Source organism: Nipponia nippon, unplaced genomic scaffold (genome assembly GCF_047370975.1).
Source record: "Nipponia nippon isolate SJK-2023a ecotype South Korea unplaced genomic scaffold, ASM4737097v1 scaffold_8, whole genome shotgun sequence".
Lineage (NCBI taxonomy): Eukaryota > Metazoa > Chordata > Aves > Pelecaniformes > Threskiornithidae > Nipponia > Nipponia nippon.
Genome location: NW_028262402.1, coordinates 15,354,033 through 15,376,099, shown reverse-complemented (window position 1 = coordinate 15,376,099; position 22,067 = coordinate 15,354,033). Strand labels below are relative to the sequence as shown.

Sequence of the window (22,067 nt, the reverse complement as noted above, 5' to 3'; positions counted from 1 at the left end):
TCTGTATCCCCTGCATTTTTCTGGAACATCTTTTGACTAGCCTCCATGGCAGCAATAATTCACCTGCTTGTAGCTCATAGCTGTAATTTTTCTCTTTGCTGCCTTCTAATCCTCTCCCTACAAACTGCCAGACAGATGTGCTGTATGAGATCATGTTTCGTCAGGATGCTGATGCTGTTGTAGTCAGTGGACCAGAGGAGCTTTGCCTGTGCAGGTCAGGAGTAAAGGATCGAAAACAGTTAATGCTTTGTGCCTTGCTGAAATGTGGCTTGACTTCCTGTCTGGAATTTTGGATGTTTAAAATAACCAGAACACAGGCTTTTGCTATTAGTGAGAAAAGGAGAACAGTTTGTGTTTCTCAGTCTGCAGGGTATGTAAGTATACATAGATTTCTGGCAAGCCTATTACTGTTATTTTAAGTTTGTGGTTAGTAAAGATAACTTCCAGTTCCAGGTGGCATTCTTTGTCATGTACAGTGCTCTCCAGGGATTCACCAACATGCTTGTGGTAGCTGTGGGTGGTGTTCATAATTTCCCGACTTCAGCTACTGACTGTTGCAGAGACCATTAGGCATTGAGGTTTTTTGACCATTTTGTACAACACTTTTCATGTTCAACACTCCAGATCCTCACATAAAAATGCCAGGATGTTGTATTTATATCTGCTTAATCTGCCTAGTTCATTGTGTGGTGCACTGTATGCGTAGTTTGGTCCTTCAGTCACCTGCATTGTGAAATTGTTCATGCATCATACAAAATGTAGCCTAGAGGTTCTTTACCTGTGGCTTTGTGTTATTAGCCCATATAGCTGTCTTTCACCAAATTTTTCCTCTGTTGAAATTGCCCTGTTTTGGTGGCTCTCTTGAACATATGTTAGCAGGGATGACTCTACCTCTTTTTATTTGGTCAGTGGTTGTAATGAAGTTCTATTAGTTCTTAAGCAGTATTTATTAGTTTGAAGAGTTAGATGTTAACTTTTTTCAAAGTTAAGCTATCTGCTGGCCACCTAAAACTTTACCATTGAGTTGAGGAAGTGCTATTATGGAATATTGTAATTTGTTAACAACTGCCAAAACCACTGTCTGCCTTTATACTCTTTGTGGAAAACTGAGTATATGAAAACTTCAAGACATAGAATTTATTTTCTACACTAATGTCTATCTTAATGGAGGAAAACTGATCAGTTGTTGTTTTATCACAATTTAGTCAAACAGAGATGAAGTTTTCCAAATACTAACAATGCAGCATGACACATGGATGTATTTAAAAGAAATCCGTTTCTTCCATTACCTTATCAAGAATTTTCTTTCTAGCTCAGGTTTTGGTTTTTGTTTTTTAACTTGAAAGGGGGATGGCAAGATCAATCTGTGTGCGTGTGTGTGTGTGTATGCATGTATATAACCAGTTCTAAAACATATTTCACATTGAAGACTTCATCGTTTCAAATGGCAGCTATAGTGTTGATCTTGATTACAACTCTGGAGCAGCAGTTCTAGCCCTACTGTGTTTCTCTGTTCTTCTGTAGAATTTGGATCATACATGCATGAAACTATTTCAGCCGGATGTATACAGTAATAAAGTACAGAATAAAACTAGCCTCTTTGCATCAAAAATGTTCCTAAGAGTTGTTAACTTTAAATCATTTGTGGATGCACATGTATTTCTAGCTAATAAAGCATCTGGTTTTCATAGCCATCTGACAAACTGTAATGTTTAGATGATGGAAGTATAAAATTTCCTCACAGTTGGTTTGCTTTGCATGTTTTATGTTCTCTTAACATTTTTTTTCTAACATATTTTGAGCTTGACGTTGTCTCTAAATTCATGGTTATATTCTTGAAATTTCAAGTCATGTTCATGAAAACTCACTGATTCACTGATTGCTTATTCTGATGTTGTTAGTACATGTAACTGCCAAACCATAAATGCTGGTTTCTAGGCTAAAAATTATGTCTGGCTTAGGAAGATGAAAATGTTTGGAAACAGGGAGAGTATTTGAAGAAATGTAATACATTCCCACTCCATTTGTGTACTCTTACCTCGCATCTATTCTTGACTGTGGTTCACGTTGTTTTGGTCACTTCTTGCCTGGAACAGTGGCAGTAGTTCATTCACTGCCCTTTGGATTGTTGTGGTTCTTGGTTTTCTTGAGCGGCAGCACAGCCTGAATGTTGAGGAAGATGTTGTCCTGGCAGATGATGACTTTGACCAGCAGCTAGTTCATTGTCTTGTTCTTTTGGATGGTGGGCTGCCAGAGGATGTGAGAAGATGTAGGTTTTCTTGCTTTTGTGAACATTAGGCACTGCAGTACAACTAGGAGCATTCAGTATAGTCTGTCTTATGTTCTTCCGTTGCAACTTCATGAGCTTAGACAGAATTATAGTAAGAGAGGCTTTGTGTGTATATTCGGGGATCTGTTACTGTAATGTGACAATGATAGCCAAGGAGGAGGAGGATCATGTTACGACCCGTTACTTCCCTTTCAGCTGTAGCAAGTGCTGTACAGACTGAAATGTGATCATTTTTGATTACTTGAAACTGGTAAAGTGATAGTGTAAGAATTAATAAAATATTTGTACATTCAGTTAATAATAGCATTATTGATTAATAACCGTGCTCTTGAAATCAGTGAGATAATTGATATCTGTACATTTACATACCAGCCTGAGGTTTTTGTAGGACAGAAGCCTTCATTTTCCCTGTTACATTTTCCCCAGCTACATAAGGTAATGGCATTTAAACTTAATTTTTCAAAAATATGTATTAATTCTAAATTTGGCTCTAAGCTTTCAGAAGTCTGAATTGGTTTGTTGAATTTCCTTTACTGAAATCAGTTTTCCTTTGTTTGGCATCATGCGATCAGTGATGGAGGTGTATTAGAATTTAGTGGTGTACAGATACATTCATTAAGCAAAGCAGGAATTTCTTACTGAATTTCAGGGGCCTCTCTATCTGCCTTGCAAAAGCTTTAGCCTGGCTACTTCTTCCTTCCACAAAAATAGCTATTGGACAGGATCTCAGTGCCTCAGCTTAGGTGCAGTACATTTAGTCATCTTCTGTAGAGCACAGTTGACATTCTTGATGATAATTAGGTGAAATCAAAATCCTATCTTTTTTTTTAAATAAAAAGACTGTTTAGTATATAATAATTAAAATGTACCGTGGTTCTGGAAACATTATTGCTAGCCCACCTTAAGAGGTACTCTACTTCCTTAAAGACGTCTAATACATATTTGTGTGTTTGGAAGATTTACTAATCATTTCAAAGATGAAGGTGACATTTCCCTGACATTTCATATGTAGCTTGAAAAATTGGTCCTCTGAAACTCTAATTAAAATAGAAAATATGTGCAGACACCTTAACTCTACATTCTGTTCTGATAGATAGTCATTCAAAAAGAAAGCAAGGGGTCAATCATAGTATTCATGCTCCTTCTTTAAAAATTAATTTATTATTACACAGAGTGTTTACTGAAATCTGAGGCTTTCCTAAGTAAAATCTGCCAAAGGCTTTCAGGTTTTTGTCTCCAAAAAGTTCACCAGTCTCTTGTTTAATGCTCTTTCTTATTGCTGTTTCCCTGAACAAAAAAAAATTACTTTCTATCCTCCCTTGCACCTTCAAAATTCTGATATATAAGTAATCACAAGAGCAGAAAACTTTATTTGGAATTAAAGCAAATATTTTTTGATAGGAAGTGGAGTGAATTCCTTGACTTGTTATAAATTATATATATTCTTTCTAACAGTCTTTTTTTTTTTTTTTCAATATTAGCATCATATTGTGTAATTATATTCCTGCAGACCAGATTGTAGTGACAGTGCTTGATTTCACATATACCAGTAATGACCTCTGAGATACCACTCAAAATAAGGTCTAAATGTTCCTGAAGATATCAGGTCACTATTTACTTAGTAATCAAAGCCAAAAAATATGCTAGAAATTTTCAGGAAAGGATCAGAGAATAGAGAAGAAAACATTACATCACTGTGTAAATTGATGTGCACCTGCTTCCCAAATGCTGTAGAAATGCAGAATAATTTAAATTGGATGAGATCTCAGGGAGGCCATCTGGTCCAGCTTCTTGCTTAGAGCAGGGTCATCTTTGATGTTGTATCAGGCTGTGCAATGCCTTGTTGCAGCTCCAGTGATGGAAGTCTCTCTGGGCAACCTGTTTAAGTATTTGATCATTGTCCTCATTGTGACTTTGTTTTCAGTATCTAACTGGAATTTTTTTTCAATGCAAATTGTCTTTTGCTGCTTGTGCTTTTGCTGTGTACAACCTAGAAGAGTCTGGCTCCATGTAGCTGCTTTTGTTTTCAGCTCCCTAAATTACAAATTTGATGTTGGAGAATTCAGAAAGACAAAATAAAGCTCAGATACGTGGAGGAGCTTCTGTAGAATTAGTGAATAAGTAGATTGGGCTTTTCAGACTTGAAAATGTGATAGAGATGTATACAATGTGTTGGGTGACGTGGAGAAAGTGAATAGGGAATAATGATTGTTCACTGTTTCTTCAGAAGCAAGAAGCAGGGACCATCAAGTAGCCACAGTAGGCAGGCAACGTGTTCTTCAAAAACATGTAATGAAGTTCTGCAACTGGTTGCTGTAATAGTTTATATAGATTCAGAAAGCAGCTGAAAAAATTTATGGAAGGAAAATCCTTCCATGACTGTTACATGTAGAAGCTTCACAACTTACACTACTAAGGCAAATCTTATACCACAGATCTTCAGAGGACAAGGATATGCTCTGAAGAATTATCATTCTCCTTTTCTTACAGGCCATTAGGCCACGGGCATTGCCTGGGATTTATCTTTGGTCTGAGAAAATATAGCTGTTCTTAAATTTCACACCAGGAAGTCTTGTTTTGCAGGCTACCCCCTGCAATTCAGAAGGTGGAACATTAATTTACATCCAGTGCAGTGTTTTACAATATGTGTATGTCAATTATGCATCATTTGTGCTGCTTTGGAAGGTGTTACTTGTGCTTAAAACAGAAAATGTTACCTTATCAAAAAATGATTTTTGAATAGCTGTGTTATTTAATTGGTTTCACTGTGTACTTGAGATATTTTTAATTAGCTTTGAATGTTTTAATTTTTAATAACTCTATGTTACATCCTCATGGCTCTGCACAGTGCTGCTCCCAATTCTAGATATCTACAATAGCAAACTAAGAAAATGCATATTATAATTCCTGGGAAGGTGCTCTGAAGATAGATGATCAAATAAGCAGCTCATATTCAGCCAGCAACTTATTCCCTGTGTGAGCGCCATAGTAATAGTTTAAAATACCCTGTTTTGTTTGGTAAAGACAGCATGATTCTTTATCTGGTTTTCTATGTGTGATCTTTCTGAGATACCCAGTTCTGTCATGGATGAGAAAAAAAAAAAAGCCATGAGAGGTATGGGATTAGTCTTATTTCTGAAATAAAATCATAGATTTCAGGGACATCAGGCATGTTCTACTGTATGCTCAGGTTCTAATATGTGTCAGCATTTATATCTCGTTTAGTATGTGCTAATACCTATAAAACATACACAAAAAGATTTTGCGGTTAGTGTATTCACCCATCAATAGGCAGGCCAGAGTTACTGTCATAGTCTAAGTTTATTACATGTTTCTGGGACCTCTCCTCAATAACTTTTAATCTCCACTGCTGAAGTGACTAATGCAGAGGATAATTTTCAGAAAATTATTTTCTCTAAAGCTTCTTTGAAGAACTCTTGCTTATAAATAACAAAACTCCATTCTCATGCCAGGTATCTATAGCCTTCTAAGAGCAAAAATCTTCCTTGTTCTCCCCATTATCTAAATTTGAAGCCTTAAGATGAATGTTGTTATGGCACCTTTTTCATCAGGGAAATCGTATCTTCAAACCATAAAATGAAGCTAGCATTCAGTTTACGAAAAGGAGAGCATCTTAATTGCTCTGGCAGATACTGTCTGGCATGTCTTTTTTATCTGTAAGTTATTGAATCATAGAATGGTTTGGGTTGGAAGGGACCTTAAAGATCATGTGGTTCCAACCCCCCTGCCATGGGCAGGGATACCTTCCCCTAGACCACGTTGCTTAAAGCCCCATCCAGTGTGACCTTGAACACTTCCAGGGATGGGGCATCCACACCTTCTCCAGGCAACCTGTTCCAGTGCCTCACCACCCTCATAGTGAAGAATTTCTTCCTTATAGCTAACCTAAATCTACCCTCTTTCAGTTTAAAGCCATTACCCCTTGTCCTATCGCTACCTGCTCTTGTAAGAAGTCCCTCTCCAGCTTTCTTGTAGGCTCCCTTCAGGTACTGGAAGGCGGCTATAAAGTGTGCTCAGAGCCTTCTCTTGTTCAGTCTGAACAAACCCACTCATCCTGGCCTCATAGGGGAGGTGCTCCAGCCCCCTGATCATCTTCATGGTCCTCCTCTGGACTTACTCCAACAGGCCCATGTCCTTCTTAAGTTGGGGGCCCCAGAGCTGAATGCAGTACTCCAGGTGGGGTCTCACATGAGAGCAGAGTAAAGGGGCAGACAGCAGAGCTTGGTGTTGTAGGCAAACTTGCTGAGGGTGCACTCAATCCCACTGTCCATGCCGCCAACAAAGATGTTAAACAGCACCAGTCCCAATACCGACCCCTGAGGAACACCACTCATCGCTGGTCTCCACCTGGACATCGAGCTGTGGACTGCAACTCTTTGAGTGTCACCATTCCAGCAATTCCTTATGCACTGAGTGGTCCATCCGTCAAATCCATGTCTCTCCAATTTAGAGACAAGGATGTCGTGTGGGAGAGTGTCAAATGCTTCGCACAAGTCCAGGTAGATGCCGTCAGTTGCTCTTCCCTTATCCACCAATGCTGTAACCCTGTCATAGAAGGCCACCAAATTTGTCAGGCACGATTTGCCCTTAGTGAAGCCATATTGGCTGTCACCTGTCACCTCCTTATTTTCCACGTGCCTTGGCACAGTTTCTAGGAGGATCTGCTCCATGATCTTGCCGGGCACAGAGGTGAGACTGACTGGCCTGTAGTTCCCTGGGTCTTCCTTTTTCCCCTTTTTGAAAATGGGGTTATGTTTCCCCTTTTCCAGTCAGTGGGAACTTCACCGGGCTTCCACAACTTCTCAAATATGACAGATAGTGGCTTAGCAATTTCATCTGCCAGTTCCCTCAGGACCCGTGGATACATCTCATCAGGTCCCATGGACTTGTGCACCTTCGGTTTCCTTAGATGGTCTCAAAGCTGATCTACTGCTACAGTGGGCACTTCTTCGTTCTCCCAGTCCCTGCCTTTGCTTACTGTGACTTGGGCTTGAGCACTTGCTGGTGAAGACTGAGGTAAAAAATTCGTTGAGTACCTGTTTATAATACCTGTATGTACATGTCTGGCTTGTTTTTTTAGCAATATGCAATACATGCTGCATTGTCTGTTGTCCCTCTTAGGGCTAATCATCCACCTTTTGATCAGTAGACATAGTGTTACTATCTGCCTGTAGCTCAGAAGCATTAATACTGTTTTATCTTTATCTTAGATCTCTCTCCAGCTGCTTACTTCCTTGCTTTTCTAAAAAGAGTATGGATTATTTTTCTTTTGTAAAAACATCTAAGATACAGCCATTTTCCTGCATTTATGCAGCTAAAAAGCTCTTTTGGGCTTTTATGTTACGCAGTTCAATTCAAGGAAAATCTTTTGCTCTCTTGCTTTGTTTTGTTCACGTTCATTCAAAATAGCATTGCAAATATGATTCTTATGGCCTCTCATTTTGACTGTGTCACACTTCTGGGTGTATTGTATTATTTTTTCATGTACTCTTAAGATCTGTGGTGATTTTACCCAGTGACAGAACTGTATGTCTGGCAAAAGGGAGATTTTTGCCCACAGGACCCTAACAGTTGTAATGCATGACCACAGGAGCTAAATTCTAGTGAAAAATCCATTAAAATGGACAGGACCTCATGTTGCACAAAATCCCCCAAAGTGAACATACACAACACAGAAGCTTGGCTTTCTGTGTATCACATGTAAAGATGCACCTGTGGAAATCCTCAAGCAAAATAAGGATTGCTTTTTCCTTGCGTTTTTCAACTGGTCTGAATCCTGTGCTGCTTTTTTGGTTCTCACCCTTTTTTGTTCCTCTTTGCATCTTGTGAAAAGAGAAAAATGCAAAGTAAAATTAAGAGCGCCAGAGTGGTTGTCTTGTGCTGTGACATCTCTTTAGAAGAGCTGAGGTAATTGTTTTGGCTATGAAGAAGGAAAAAGATAACTGGAATGAAAAGGCTGGCTGAGGTGTATACAACTGGGAACGGGAACGGGGTTTCAGCACTCCTTGTTCTGTGGCAGAAGAATTATAACACTGATGCATCCAAAACGGGTTGCTTGTAAAATATGACAGAGCACTGTAATCTGAAGGTTACAAGTAGTTGCTGTCAATCAGTTTCTCAATAAAAGAATTATTTGTCTTAGTAAATCCTTTCTATATTATTTGGAAATAAAAGCAGTAGTGCTTTGCATTATTTACCAAAGGGGATAATGACAAGAAGTCCCATCCATAAAACAGCTGCTTGTATTCCGTATGGAAGTTCATCAGTCTTGCGTCATTCCACGGCAAGTAGTTGGATTTTCCGCAGTTTTGCAGAGATGTATCTGTCCAATGGATAGAAAATTCATGACCTGTTCTAAGTGCCAGTCCCAACTCTGGTGGAGATTCATTTTGATTCATTCTGGAGAGTGATTAGAAATATGGCTAGTCATAGAAAGGAAATATCAGTCAATGCATTTTTCATAATTCCTTGTATGATGTGCTCTTGTGCCACAGGTACATTTAAACACGGTCAAAGAAATAGATTAAAAATGTTCTCTAACGACAATATATATATTTTCATACACATCTAGCTTCTTAATGGTAAACTACAATTTATTCTGTAGTAATTCAGTCGTTGCATAAAATATTATGGCCCACTGATTAGTTTTCTTTTTAATGAAATTGGTGTAGTATAAAATAAAGGAAGTGACAAATCGTGCTACCGTTTTAGTAATATCTCTGAAAGTAATTCATTTAAACTAAAATGAAACTGAATGAGCCAATATGTTTTAGTAGCTGCATTGTGTAAGCTAGCAAGCATACTATTCCATAATGTTCTCTACAGCATCTTTGATGCAGAACTCCTAATTCGTTTCCAGCATCCTTCTCAAGTTTGTTAATCAAATAGTAACACATCTTACAAGTTTGTCTGAAGCATATGTGGTGACTACATAGCCAGCATGGTGTCGTAATGCTTGCCAGACTGCTGTTGCTGCCTCCCCCACCTTTTCAGGAGAGGTTCCTCTGATCAGAATATCATCTATGTATTGATACAGTTTTACATCTTGAGGGAGTGCAACTGTTTGTAAAAGTTCGGCAAGCGCAGCATGAGCAATCGTAGGTGAATGTTTATATCCCTGTGGGAGTCTGCTAAAGGTGTATTGTACACCTTTCCAAGTAAAAGCAAATTTTTCTTTATCTTTTTCTTGTAAGGGGATCATAAAAAACATATCTTTTATGTCTAATGTTGCTATCCACGGGTGTGCAGCTGCTTGTAGTGTGGCAGTTAAAGTTGCAATATTAGGCTCTGCAGCTGTTAGTGGGGCTGTGTTGGCATTTAAACGCTGGTAATCAATTAGTAGTCACCATCTCCCATCTGGTTTTCTAACTGGCCAAACCGGTGAATTATATGGGGACTGGAAATAATCTGTCGTTTTTCCAAATCAGGTATTATTTCAGAAATTCCAGCTCGTGCTGCAGCAGAAATTGGATATTGTGGGACATTAGTAATCTTTGAATCAGGGAGTGCTGGAGCTGCGTGGAGCAAGTGCACTGTAGCAACTTTCCGGTATTCGTTTGGATTAGGATCGATATTTGAGCCGAAGGACCACATGCTGCTGTCCAGCAAGCGCCAAGTTCGTCCACTCAAAACATCAAATCCCAAAATGTTTTCATCATTATCTTTAACTGCAAAGCGAATAGAGGACATACACTTTTCTCCAGGAAGCCATAAATTAGCCTTAGCAGTTTGGCAAACAGCACTTGCTCCGTTTACTCCAGTAACTTTTAAGTCTTTGCTGTCCAGGTCGTATACCCAGCTTCTCAGCATCCTGTTGTGCTAATACGGAAATTTGTGCCCCTGTATCTATTAGAAATTTTGTTAATTGTTGTCAAGGCCCGACTGGGATTAAAATATATGGGCCATTATTATTTATCCATTGATAGGATTCCACTTGCCGGACAGACAGACCGAGTTGTCATCTGCATGCTACTCGTTTTTTGATTTCTAATTTTGGGGAAGAAAAGCGCTGTCATCTCTTTTTCAAGTTTGAGTATTTGGGGTGTTAGAAATGTTTTCTCCTGGATTATGTTTTTGCAGGTTGTCTTTGAAGCATACTTTTTGGAATGTCTAATGCTAGTGCTTGATGATACAGTTCCTTCCACCTGGAGTGGCAATCAGCAGGTTTTGGGACTTGGGAGTTATGTTGGGATGTTTGCTTAATTTGTCTAACATTACGCCCTGTATTTTTGGTCTCACTAGACAGATCATCCCATCCAATGCCTCGCCCATGATTTATAATGTCATGCATTAATGTTCCCCAGGTGGGGAGATTCCTATGGTCCAGGGGTTCATCTCGTTCCTCAGCTACTCCTGTTATTTTCAATAGATCATTGTAATTATTCTCTCTCCTAATTTCATCCCTTCTAGCCACAAGGTAGGGTTTAAGCATAGGGGGGGCTCCTCTGATTAATGGTTTTAGTAAGTTATGATCTACAGCCACCGATATGGGAACATCAAGGGAACAACATTCATGTATGGCCTGAATACAGGCGGCTTTTGTGACAGCACTTGTAAGTTCATCCAGGGATCTAATAGGGATTGATACAGGTTCTCCTCTTTCCAATACATCTATTCCACCAGCCCAGTATGCCACTCTACTTGTTAGCGAGTGACGATCATTTTGGGTGGTCAGGACCAGAATTTAAGAAGACACCATGACCCCAGTATCCACTGGCTTCATCGCCATTTAGTAGAATTCTGTCTCCCCCAGTCAAAGATACTCACTACAAATACTGTGTTTCACTTTCACCTGGCTTACGGCCATAACATTCTTGTAAATTAGCCAACTGAAGTGAATCAAACGGAGCTGTTTTTCGGGTATGGTTTCCCGCTCCACCCCGAGGTCCAGTAGTTTCTTCTGTTTTTATGATGGGTCTGGCTTTGTATTCAGGAGGGTTTGGAGGAAGAACCCAATTGTTTTCCCCTGGTCTGCTATCATCGGGGTCCCCCCATATGTCTCCATCCCACTCATCGGGGGATAAGATCAGTTTCCCAATTTGTGTGGTGTTAGGGGGATGGGGAGCCCACTGTAACATTATTTCGACCCTTTCTGCCATCTTTTGGTTTTCTTCTCTTTCCTGCTGTAACTGCTGTTGCAGTTGGTCAGTTCTCAGGGACAGTAACGACTCAGCTTTCTTCCTGCCTTCTACTTCTTCCCTCAGATCTTTTTTCTCTTTATCAGATTTTATCCTATCCTGACAGGCAGCTTCTAAGCAGGTACCCAGCATTTTGCAAATCATTCCTTTTCCTTTACCCTGTTTTACATTAGCCCTGGCCATCTGTAGTTGTTTTTCTACAGCTTCCCAGTCATGCCAGTTGTCACTAGCCCATTCATCTGAGAATTCAGGAAGCGGATTTATTCCGGTTTTTTGTAAGTAATCAGTGACACTACTTGCCATCCTGCCAACTATGCCAATTTGTTGTGAATGAGCGGTTAGGTCGCTTAAATAATCACTGCCACAGATATTTGTAAATAGTGATTTTAATAGAAATTTATAAAACAGTAATTTAACAAAGTTTGATGGCAAGGTTCACTCTATTACTTATTAAATGAATAGAATATATGGAGGGAGAGAGACAGAGAGAAAAGGGAATACAAGATGGGGAGTAAAGGAGGCCCTCCCATTGAGTCACGAGGTTCAGAATGGACCCCCTTGCTTTCTAAACTCCTTCTCAGAGAGGAGCCTAGGTCTGTCTGGATCCAATCCTAGTCTCAGACTTGGTCAACGGTTTACGTCTAAGATTATATGTATTTAGCAGCAACTTAGGTTATTCACAATAAGGAGAGAATCACAAGAATTTAGTAGTAACTAATCATTGGTTACTCTAGTATCTGCAAAGTGATTAAACAAAGTTTGCTACAGTACACACACACACAATGTCACACAAAAGGCCTAATAAAAGAATACCTCTTAAAATCCCTTGCGAGTTTGATATGCGCAGATAAAGATACCCATCAAAAATTCCCCTGGAGTTCAGTGAAATACTCACTTCAGTGATTGTCTCAATGGGCGAAGGGTTGAACCTCAAGGAGTGAAGGGCACTGGAGATCAGCCCAGGTCCTGTTGCCAGGCCTCCATATGCAAACTTAAGAGTTCACAGCTCTGAAAGGCGTCCCCACTCAGAGGGATACACTGGCACAGCCCACTGCAGTCCAGAAGAGCTCAAAGGGTCTCCCATGGTACTGCTGTTTATAGGGTTGTGAGATGATTGACTTTAGGCGTTGTTAAATTTCCATTCTGGCCACAGCTGCAGTCAGTTGTCGCTGAGTTCTCAATAATCTCAGCAAGGCAGGTACGATCCTCCTGTACTGATCTGCCTGAGTTACGATCCACAATGAGGTGTTCCCAGGCTGTCAAGGGGTAACTGATTATGCCAGGTGGGATCAAGGCATTCTTGTTGCCCAGCTCAACCACGCAAGAGTGCCTGGTACGACCAAGGGGCGCCTGGTTGCCAGACTCATTGCTCAGAGGCCGAGCCTTGGCAGGGGTCCCTGTGGTCGTAAGGTGGTCGAGAGGAAGCTGGGCGGGGGATGCACCACCACACATGGTTGTTCTGGTTTGTCAGATGTCTGACCTTTGTTGGAATGAGTATTGTGTGGAATTATAATGAGCTTTTCTTCCTGAGGACACAGAGAGTCTCTGCTCTCTGTTGGCTTCCTTCAGGAATTTTAAATAACCTAATATCCTGAGATAATCCTTTCCTCTACTAAATCCTTTGCTAAATTGTAAGAGCCTTGGCTGAGAGATTCAAAATTCCATGAGGCTAGGGTAGAGATCACTGAAAGACAGCTCTGATGTGTATTTCCTTTTATTTTGGAAAGCAGACTTAAAATAACACCCTGACTTAACTAATGAGACCATACACATATATATATCTATGTATGTATAGACGTAGATGGGCTGTCCTGGGTTGTATTCTTATACTAGTTTAGAAAAATATTTATACCTAATATGCATAAAAAATCTATTCACACTGGTGAATATACTATTCTCAATGAAAACTGGTTTCCTGCAAGATCTAATGGGTCCTTCTAAGGTGGTCTGCAGCTGAGCAATGGCAAAAAAACCTCAGTAGAACACTGTTGCTGCTCTTCCGTTTTATTCAGGTTGTCCTAAAGATACTTAAATGGAATAAATAAACTTAGTACAGCCTGCAGTTGTGTTTGTCATGTGTTTGATAATGCCTGCTGTGCAGACAAATTATGAGTCTTCATTGCTGTAAGATACAGAGTAGTTTCAGTATGTCAGAGGGAAGGAAGGTGCTATGAAAATACTAAACAGTGTTTATAAATGTATTGCAGTTTGAACAGGTCATGCACTACCTTTTGAACAGAGCCAAAGTTTATCCCTTAAATCTGCATTTTAATGCTCATTCTATTTAATGCGACTATTAGCCTCTATATATCATTTGGTGGTGCTTATCAAAGTCATCTAGTGGGGCTCAGTCCATGAGTCTTTCTGGTACTTTGAGTCAAAAAACCCTCTTGTTAGAAAACATTTTACGGTAAGAGAAACTGGTGAATATAGAGCTTTACTTGTAGTTTGACATTGTCATGAGGTAAGCATGCTATTAGTGTAAAATAGGAAGAAAACTCCTGAGTTTGTGTAGGGGAAGTGTAGTGGAATTCATGCATCTTTTGGTAACTTATTTTTTTGTGTCATATAAGAAGTAAATATTTAATCGCAGTTAAATCTCATGGCTCACTTCTGAAGAGAAGTGTGAAATGAGTGGATCGTTCCACACCCAGCAAGCATGCAAGCAAAATTAGACTGTGTGTCCCTGTATTGATAATGAGGTTTTTTATTTTTTTGGTGTAGCCAGTTGAATTCATCAATATTATAAAAATAAAAATCAGGAGTCAGTACAGAGTGTTTTATTATAAGAAAATTAGTTGGCATACAATATTACTTGAGTCTGATAAAAGGAATAAAAATGTTATTGATGGGTAACTGGGCACATAGTTAACGAATATTTCAGTGACTAATAAACTCCCTATTAGTGTTTTGACTATTTTGCTGGTTTTTGCACTCTTTTTTCACAGTATACGAATTAAGGCACATTGCAGAATTTTGCTGCCCAATAAATAAATTTATTTTACTAAGATAATGTTTAACCTATACCCTGTAAACTAAATTGTATTTGGGAGTCATTTTCAAACACTGGTGTATTCTGTGTACAGAATGAATAGATTTTGTTGCTTATTCAGAAGTCCTGGAATAAACTGAATCTGCATTTATTACATTATCAGATTTTCAGTATCTTCAGTCAAGGGTGTATGTCCAAAACCTGGAAGCAATTTTTCTTTGTAACACTACCAAACAGTTGTAGTCTGTCTCCATTATCAGTTTCTTACAGTTTAGGTAACCTATAACTAATTATTATGAGGTTGTTAATGTGTGGTCTCTCTGCTTTAGGTTTAATTACTTTGCAAATACTCGTTAAAATATCTTGGCTGTTTCTGCGAGTGATTTACAATAAGTAAGCTCAGTTTGTCAGTGTTAAAAATAAATTTTTGTATTTTTTGAAAGATTCTTTGATATTAATTTTGAGAGCTGATTGTAAGTCAGACTTAACAAATATACAGTCTTTGGACTAAGTGAAGTTATGAACACCTTGGAATTTCCACTGACTTATGCTGAACTAGAGATCCTTAAAGGCTGTTTCAGTGTTCCAGTTAGAGCCCTCTTCTTACAGAATGTAAAATCCAGAAAGTGGCTGCTCCTATGGTTTACAGTAGTGCCAGAAAAAAAATGGATCCTGTAACTTGCACTGATTGGTACTAATATTTAAAGGTAGTGTATTGTTAGAGGAGAACATGTTAATAAAAGGGGAAAAAAACCCCATATATTAAGTAAGGATAATGTACCTATGTATTTTTGAATTTTACTATATGGGCGTTTTTTTTTTTTTTATATGGTTTCAAATCAATGTCCTTTTAAAAAAACAGGTACTTCAGGAGAACTGAGAATTATGTCCTTTGTTTTTAGGGTACAAAAGAATTTAAGTTCTCTTTATAGTTCACAATAGTAACACTTAAAATAATTGCACAAAATGTTTAAGGAATTACAGAATTTGTCAGCAGTTAAATTGATATCTCATCTTGAGTACTGTGTGCAGTTTTGGGCACCACAATACAAAAAGGATACAAATCTACTAGAGAGTGTCCAGAGGATTATCACGAAGATGGTGAAGGGTTTAGAGGGGAAGCCATACGAGAAGCGGCTGAAGTCACTTGGTCTGTTCAGCCTGGAAGAGTGGTCTACAGCTTCTTCACAAGGGAAGGATAAGGGGCGGGTGCTGATCTCTTCTCCCTGACCCAAGGGAACAACAGGAAGCTATGCCAGGGGAGGTTTAGGTTGGACATTAGGAACAGGTTCTTCACCCAGAGGGTAGTGGAGCACTGGAACAGGCTCCCCCAGGAGGTAGTCACAGTGCCAAGCCTGACAACATTTAAGAAGCATTTGGACAATGCCCTCAGACATTTGGTGTGAATTTTGGGGTTGTCCTATGCAGGAACAGGAGCTGGACTCAATGATCCTTGTGGGTCCCTTCCAACTCAGGACATTCTGTGATGCTATGATATGAGTTAGCTTAATCTCACTGATGTTGACACTTACTGGTTTGTATCAGTAGAGGCTCAGCCCCTATCTTTTCTTTAAATAAAGTCCAGGAATCTACATTCCACATTCTCCAGTAATTCAATTATCATACCTATTTGCTTGTTTTCACTGGAGATACTGCTTTTTCTCTTAGGACAAGAAGGACAAAGTCTCAAGATTTGACACTATACGTCATTCCATAGCTGGAATTATAAGGTCTCCAAAATCCATGTTGGGCTCATCATCGGTAAGTATTATCAATAATGTAGTGTTGTACTACAACCTGTTATTTTTACAACTTAAGTAGGATTTCTTTTCTGAGGCATGCATTTCCATCTACATAGACAAAAATTACATAAAAATAATGTTATAAAAACACTGTTCTGATTGGTCAGCAGACACGATAATACCATGGCATAATAGTATGTCAGAAAAACTTGTTGCACTTTAGGAAAAAAAGAGAATTTGTGTGTTCTTTGCAGCTCCTAGACTGGTGCTGTACTTTTAAGAGTACTCTTCCCAATAAGTCTGATTTACTGGAAATGCAGTGTATTATGATATTCTGTAGTAGGTCAAATGGTCATGCAAGTTTTACCCGTTGTTGCAATAATCATATTCCCCTTATTTGTTATAAGGCACCAGTATATAAGCATATTATTATTATTATTACTACCACTACTTCTTCTTCCTCAATAACTAATACTGTTTAAGTAATTATGTGTTATACATCTTGCTTCAATCTCCACTGAAAATGGTTGTTGAGTATCTCTCATTTCTAGCTGGCTTTTGTTCAGGTTCCCTAATGGATGGAGAAACCTTTTTGTTTCTTTTGCTTTTGTATTACCTCTGTTCGTTTTCATATACAGGCTTGCAAGACTAGTTAGAATACTTGAGCACCTACTTAGGGAGGTGTCAGATGTTACTTGAAAACCTTCCTCCTGTGTTTTCCTGAAGTGGAACAGGTGATCATCCCAACGCTCCCAACAAAAAAAACCCATAAAAACAAAAACCAAAACCAACCAAAAACCAAAGCAAAAAAACAACCGAAAAAAAGTTGGGCAGAATTTTTAAAACTTTTTTAAATGGCCTTTTAATTGTGATCTTGTCACCTGAGACGTTAGCTCAAAATAGCATTTTTCAGAAAACTTTGGAATGAATGTGCCTTCTATTTTGTACTGCAGGATTGCATCCAAGGACCCATTAAAGACCCAGTAAACTTTATTTAAGCTAAACAATATTCAGAATGTGTGAAAGAGATTACAGTTGCATATATATGTATACATATATGTGTATATACATGTGTATACATAGGAAAATTGTACATAGTGATAAAGGAATGGAATAATAAATATGATAATGAGATAAAATTAGGACAGGAATACCTTTACTATGAAAAATGTGAAAGTTGCATGACATATTTGAAAAGTAATAGGAAAAACCCCACTAAAATACTAAAATATCCCTGGAGATGAACAAAATCTCCACATTATCATAATCTTTGGTTTATAAAACTTCTAATTGATGTAAAAATGCAACATTTCATAATATTAAAATATATATTGCTGTGACTTCTGTTCTTTGTGTAGGTGAGACATAGCCTTCAACTTTGTCTATTTGTATGTGTTCTACAACTTGTTACGATTTAAAAAAAAATAAAAATACTACCTAAAACTGCTTCAGAGAAAAATGGGAAGACAAAAAATTTCAAGAGAAGGATCAAGATAAAGCATTTAAGATGAAATCAGGGGAATTCAATGTCAAAATTGTTATTGGCTTTAATTAAAGTGTCATTTTAAATCACCTACGTGCCTCATTTTGATTTTCATTCCAATCTGTAGCACTATTAATTCCATGGAAGCTGGTGTAAACCTGGATGTAGATATATGGTAGGTAGGGTAATGCTGAAGCCTTGGAATATGTTTGGGAGAACTAAGATTGGAATAGGGTCATTTGAGGCAGAAAGTAAAATGTGAGTAACGAATGTACTCTGGATTACCTATCACTTAGATGAGCTTCAAAGTCAGAATATATAAACCAATCAGTTTTCAGCTTTGATTTGTTTTTTTGATTTAGCAATTTCTCGTGTGTTAGAAAAGCTAACTATGTATATACAGCTAAAATTTGCTTCACAAATTAGTACTTAGCTCTTAATGTGGTCAGCTGCTTGGCTTTTTCCTGATGACAATTACATAACTGTGCTTATTGCTAAATGTATATTGCTAAATGTATAAACTTGGTACTTAAAACTTATTATCCATCAACAAAGTATACCAAGTGATTATTGAACGTGTATTATAAAATAATAATAACATACGTAAAAGAATTGTTTGTTTGTTTGTTTGTTTGTTTGTTTGTTTTTTAAATAGCCTAATACAAAAAGGGATCTTGAAACAGAGTAGGAAAAGGACTGGTACTTATAGAGTATAGTCTAAAAATGTGATGTTAACTCTCTGTTTTCATATTATATGTTTTAAGTATATTGAAACTTCAAAAGTGGAGCCATATCTTGGTTTAAATGTAGTGCTATTCTAAAAACACCATCCCGTATTTGATTGGTGGGAGAAGTTGAATTTTGTGTGTAATGAAAGAAAACAATTTTTTTTGTGTCATCTGAAGAAAATTGTAGAGAAACCCTGTACTTCCAAAAGCAGACAGAAGTTTAACTGTTACTTATATTTTGGCACTTAAATGATTTGGATGTTCTCAGAATGAGAAGGTATAGGGTAATACAGGGCAAAAGTATAGTTTGAACAGAAAACAGCAGGGTTAGGTATTCAAGTGGCTTCTCTTGGACAAAATGTAAGCCAGTTTTCTATAATAGCAAGAGACATAAGCTTAATGAAATGAGGAGAGAAAACACAAGAAAAGGGGCAACTTTCATGTACCTGTGATGCAGTGCTATGAATGAACTGAATGAAAAGTCTGAATGAATTGCATCGTGAATGCCAGCTTCTGCCCTTCTGCCTACTTTTTGCCACTGAGGCATTTGGGCTTGGCACAGATATGTTATTGTTTATAGATAATAGGTGGAATTAATGTTGGTTTCATATGGTATATTAGCATGTGGCAGTGAGCCAGGTACACTGAGGCTAAAGGCAGGATATTGCATAGGGAATTGTCTCAAATTATCAACCTAAATATATTGCTTTACTTTCTCATCTGTGTCTGTGCCCCTCTTTTACACTGGGAGAGAAAAAAATGTCATGACAAAATGTTTCATTTGCTTAAAGATGGAAAATATGGAAGTACGCAAAGTTTGAGCTCAGAATATATATGAAAATACAATACTAAGCTATTAGTTTAATAAAATATTACTCTCATTAGTATTTTCTTTTCATTGACGACCTAAGTACAGGAATAATATCTCATTTTTTGGAGTTAGAAATAATACACTGCCGTTTGCTCAGTTTTTCTCTTGAAGAAGGGCAGCAGCTGGGGACTGCTTCGTTTTACTGTTGGAGAAAAACTACTGTTTCGATGGATTGTTAAACAGGGAGAGAGAAGGGGGCCCTGAGTAAGTAAAGAGGACAGTCATAGGTCCATGAGGAGTGTGATGAAGTATATGAGGGCATTTCCCTTCTCTCAGAAGGAAAAGTGTGATGAAGTATATAAGGGCATCCCCACCCCTACCCCACCCCCAAGTAACCCATGAGCTAAATATGGCAATGAATAGAAATCCTGAAGGAAAAATAAAAGCCAAAAAAAGGAAGGGGGGGGGGGAGGGAGAGTAGAGATTCGACAGTGTGAGTTCCTTTCCTTCTGTATGATTTTGTTAACTGTTTATTTTTAGCTTCCAGTCAAATTAACAATAAAAACCTTAGAAAAATATTTCTTCATTTAAGCTGTTGAATCACTAAGTAATTCTGTAAGCGTGTACATACAAATGAGCAAGAGATCTCATCCCCCAAGTGAAACTATGAAACGTTGAGGCCTAGAATGCAAACGTTTTCTTTCAGGTATCTAATTAGTCGTATTAAATTGCTTACTGATATTTAAACTCAGTAAAGTTTAAAGAAAAGAGATGGGAATTTAATTTTGTGCAGGTAGCTTTTTTCCCTCTATCTTCTTTAAAGACCAATCTTTTTTGTATTTAAACCATTTAATTCTAACTATAAAATGCAGTAGAAACATTAGCACTAAGTGGTGCATACACAAAATACGTTGGAGTAGGAAGACTTGTTCATAAAAATAATGCAATTTTAATAACATGCAAAGCATGAATAATTACCACTTGTTTCACCAGCGAAACCACCTTGATTGCCCCATAGTATATGACAAAAAGGAAGGGTAATGTAAGGTAGGAGGCAATGAGCAGAGGATACCTTGTGGAATTTTCATTGTCCCCTTCTAAAGTAATAAATACTAATTTAACCAAATTTAAAAGAAGGGGGAAGATTGACATTAGTGTCATAAACAATGCCATAGTTAACAATGTCTAAAATGTTCTTTTGTTCTTCTATAAGCTTTTTCTCTGTCATAAAGGCTTTTAAGATGTTTTATTCTGGGATGTGGTCATGATTGTCTGAACAGTGACTCAGACTTGACCTTGTTCGAACATGAGCAGGTGTTATTATCTGGTGGCTTCCTCTTTAGTAAGCTATAAAATGAGTTCCATGTCAGATTTTTTATTTTTTTTAACCTTCCTTTGTGAAGACCACAAACTAGTTTATTGATCCTGAACTATCCTTTTATCTTCAGAAACATTTCCTTTCAAGTAGAAATGTGTTTCTGTGGCAAAGACTTTGCTACTCTGAACCCTTAACATTTCTTGATAGCGTAGCAGAGGCCTGGGTTTTCTGGTGAGTCAAACTTGGCATCTTTGAACAATAAATGTTCAAGTAAATAATGTTCTCTAACATTTTGAAAGCTTATTTTTTCTTCTAGGGATTTCTGAAAGAGAATGACTTAGTGTCATTTAACAGTGGTAGACAGCTCTGATCTGAGAAGTATTTAACTGTTAATGAAATTGAAATATATGACTGCCTTCTTGGCCAAACAATGTCTTAGGCTTTTAGTAGTTCACTATGCTGATAAACACAGTACCTTGGAGTACATCTTTTGCTCCTAAAAACTCTGTGCACTTTCTGTTCAAGCTTTGTTATTTCTTACATAGTCCTTCCTAGCTCTGAATCTGTAATAGAGCAAAATTTGTAATAGAGCATACTTGTTCTTTCTAGTGATGAGTCTGTTGATTACATTGCTGGCCTCAAATCTTGTGTCTGAAATTATCCCTGATAGGGGCCCAGGGCTCTAGATCCCAGTCTCGATGTCTGAGAATATGAGGCTCTGTCAGGCTCTTAAATACATTCTCTAGTTTTCCTTCAGGATCCTGGACTAAACTAGACCTTTTGAGGTATAACTTAGAAATGCAGCCAGGAATCCACAAAGGCATTTTTTATACCGGAAACTTTACTGTAAAAGTGCTGAAGAATTACAGATATTTGGAAACAAGAAGTTCTGAGTAACTTCTCTTTCTTGGGTCTGCTCATTCCCACTCTGAGAGTCTGTGATTATGCTCAAGGTTTTTTGGCTGGGTAAGTCATCTTAATCTAATTATCTCCCCAGGAAGACCTTAAATGTGCAGATGGCCTCCGCCATGCCCGTAGCTGCACCATGTCAATTTTTTCCCTTGCATGCACCAATGGAGTGTTTCTGTTCTCTTTCCCCATCCTCATAGGGGAAATATTGTATCACCCTTGATGATACAAAGAAAACCCTCTTTTATCAGGGCAGAGCAGTAGGAGAGGTTAATTCAGAATTGTATGGTTTGTTTGTATCTGTTTGATCATGCTTAATTGAGGTGTGGGTCTTTGTGCTGTTCTCTAAAATGCAGTTCATCAGGCTTGCCTAGGACACATTCACAATACAGTACGCACTGTGTTACCTTGTTCAGAGCTTTACCACTCTGGCACTGAGAATTTCTATGAGCTCTGGCACTAATGATTTTGAATGACATACAGCTTAAGTAAGGGCTCATCTCTCTGGCCATAACAAATAAAGTTGAAGTGGTCATTGAACAAAATATAAACTTTTCCTCAGTGTTTTCTTAAACAATGTAAGCTTGTTAAAATTAATATGTGAAATTGCAGGTTAAAACTCATTACCTTCAATTT

The 22,067-nt window shown here is 38.1% G+C and overlaps 1 protein-coding gene and 1 pseudogene across 7 annotated transcripts in view; one reads left to right on the top strand and one right to left on the bottom strand.

Moving 5' to 3' along the window:
* FER (FER tyrosine kinase) overlaps window positions 1–22,067 on the top strand; it is a 202,338-nt gene that overhangs the window by 74,624 nt on the left and 105,647 nt on the right. For all 7 annotated transcript variants that reach the window (XM_087741585.1, XM_087741584.1, XM_087741581.1 and 4 more), the window contains one exon: window positions 16,109–16,201. In XM_087741585.1, coding sequence (XP_087597711.1) covers window positions 16,109–16,201 — 93 coding nt within the window. The remainder of the gene's footprint in view (window positions 1–16,108; window positions 16,202–22,067) is intronic.
* On the bottom strand, window positions 10,377–11,751 carry LOC148050456 (uncharacterized; annotated as a pseudogene).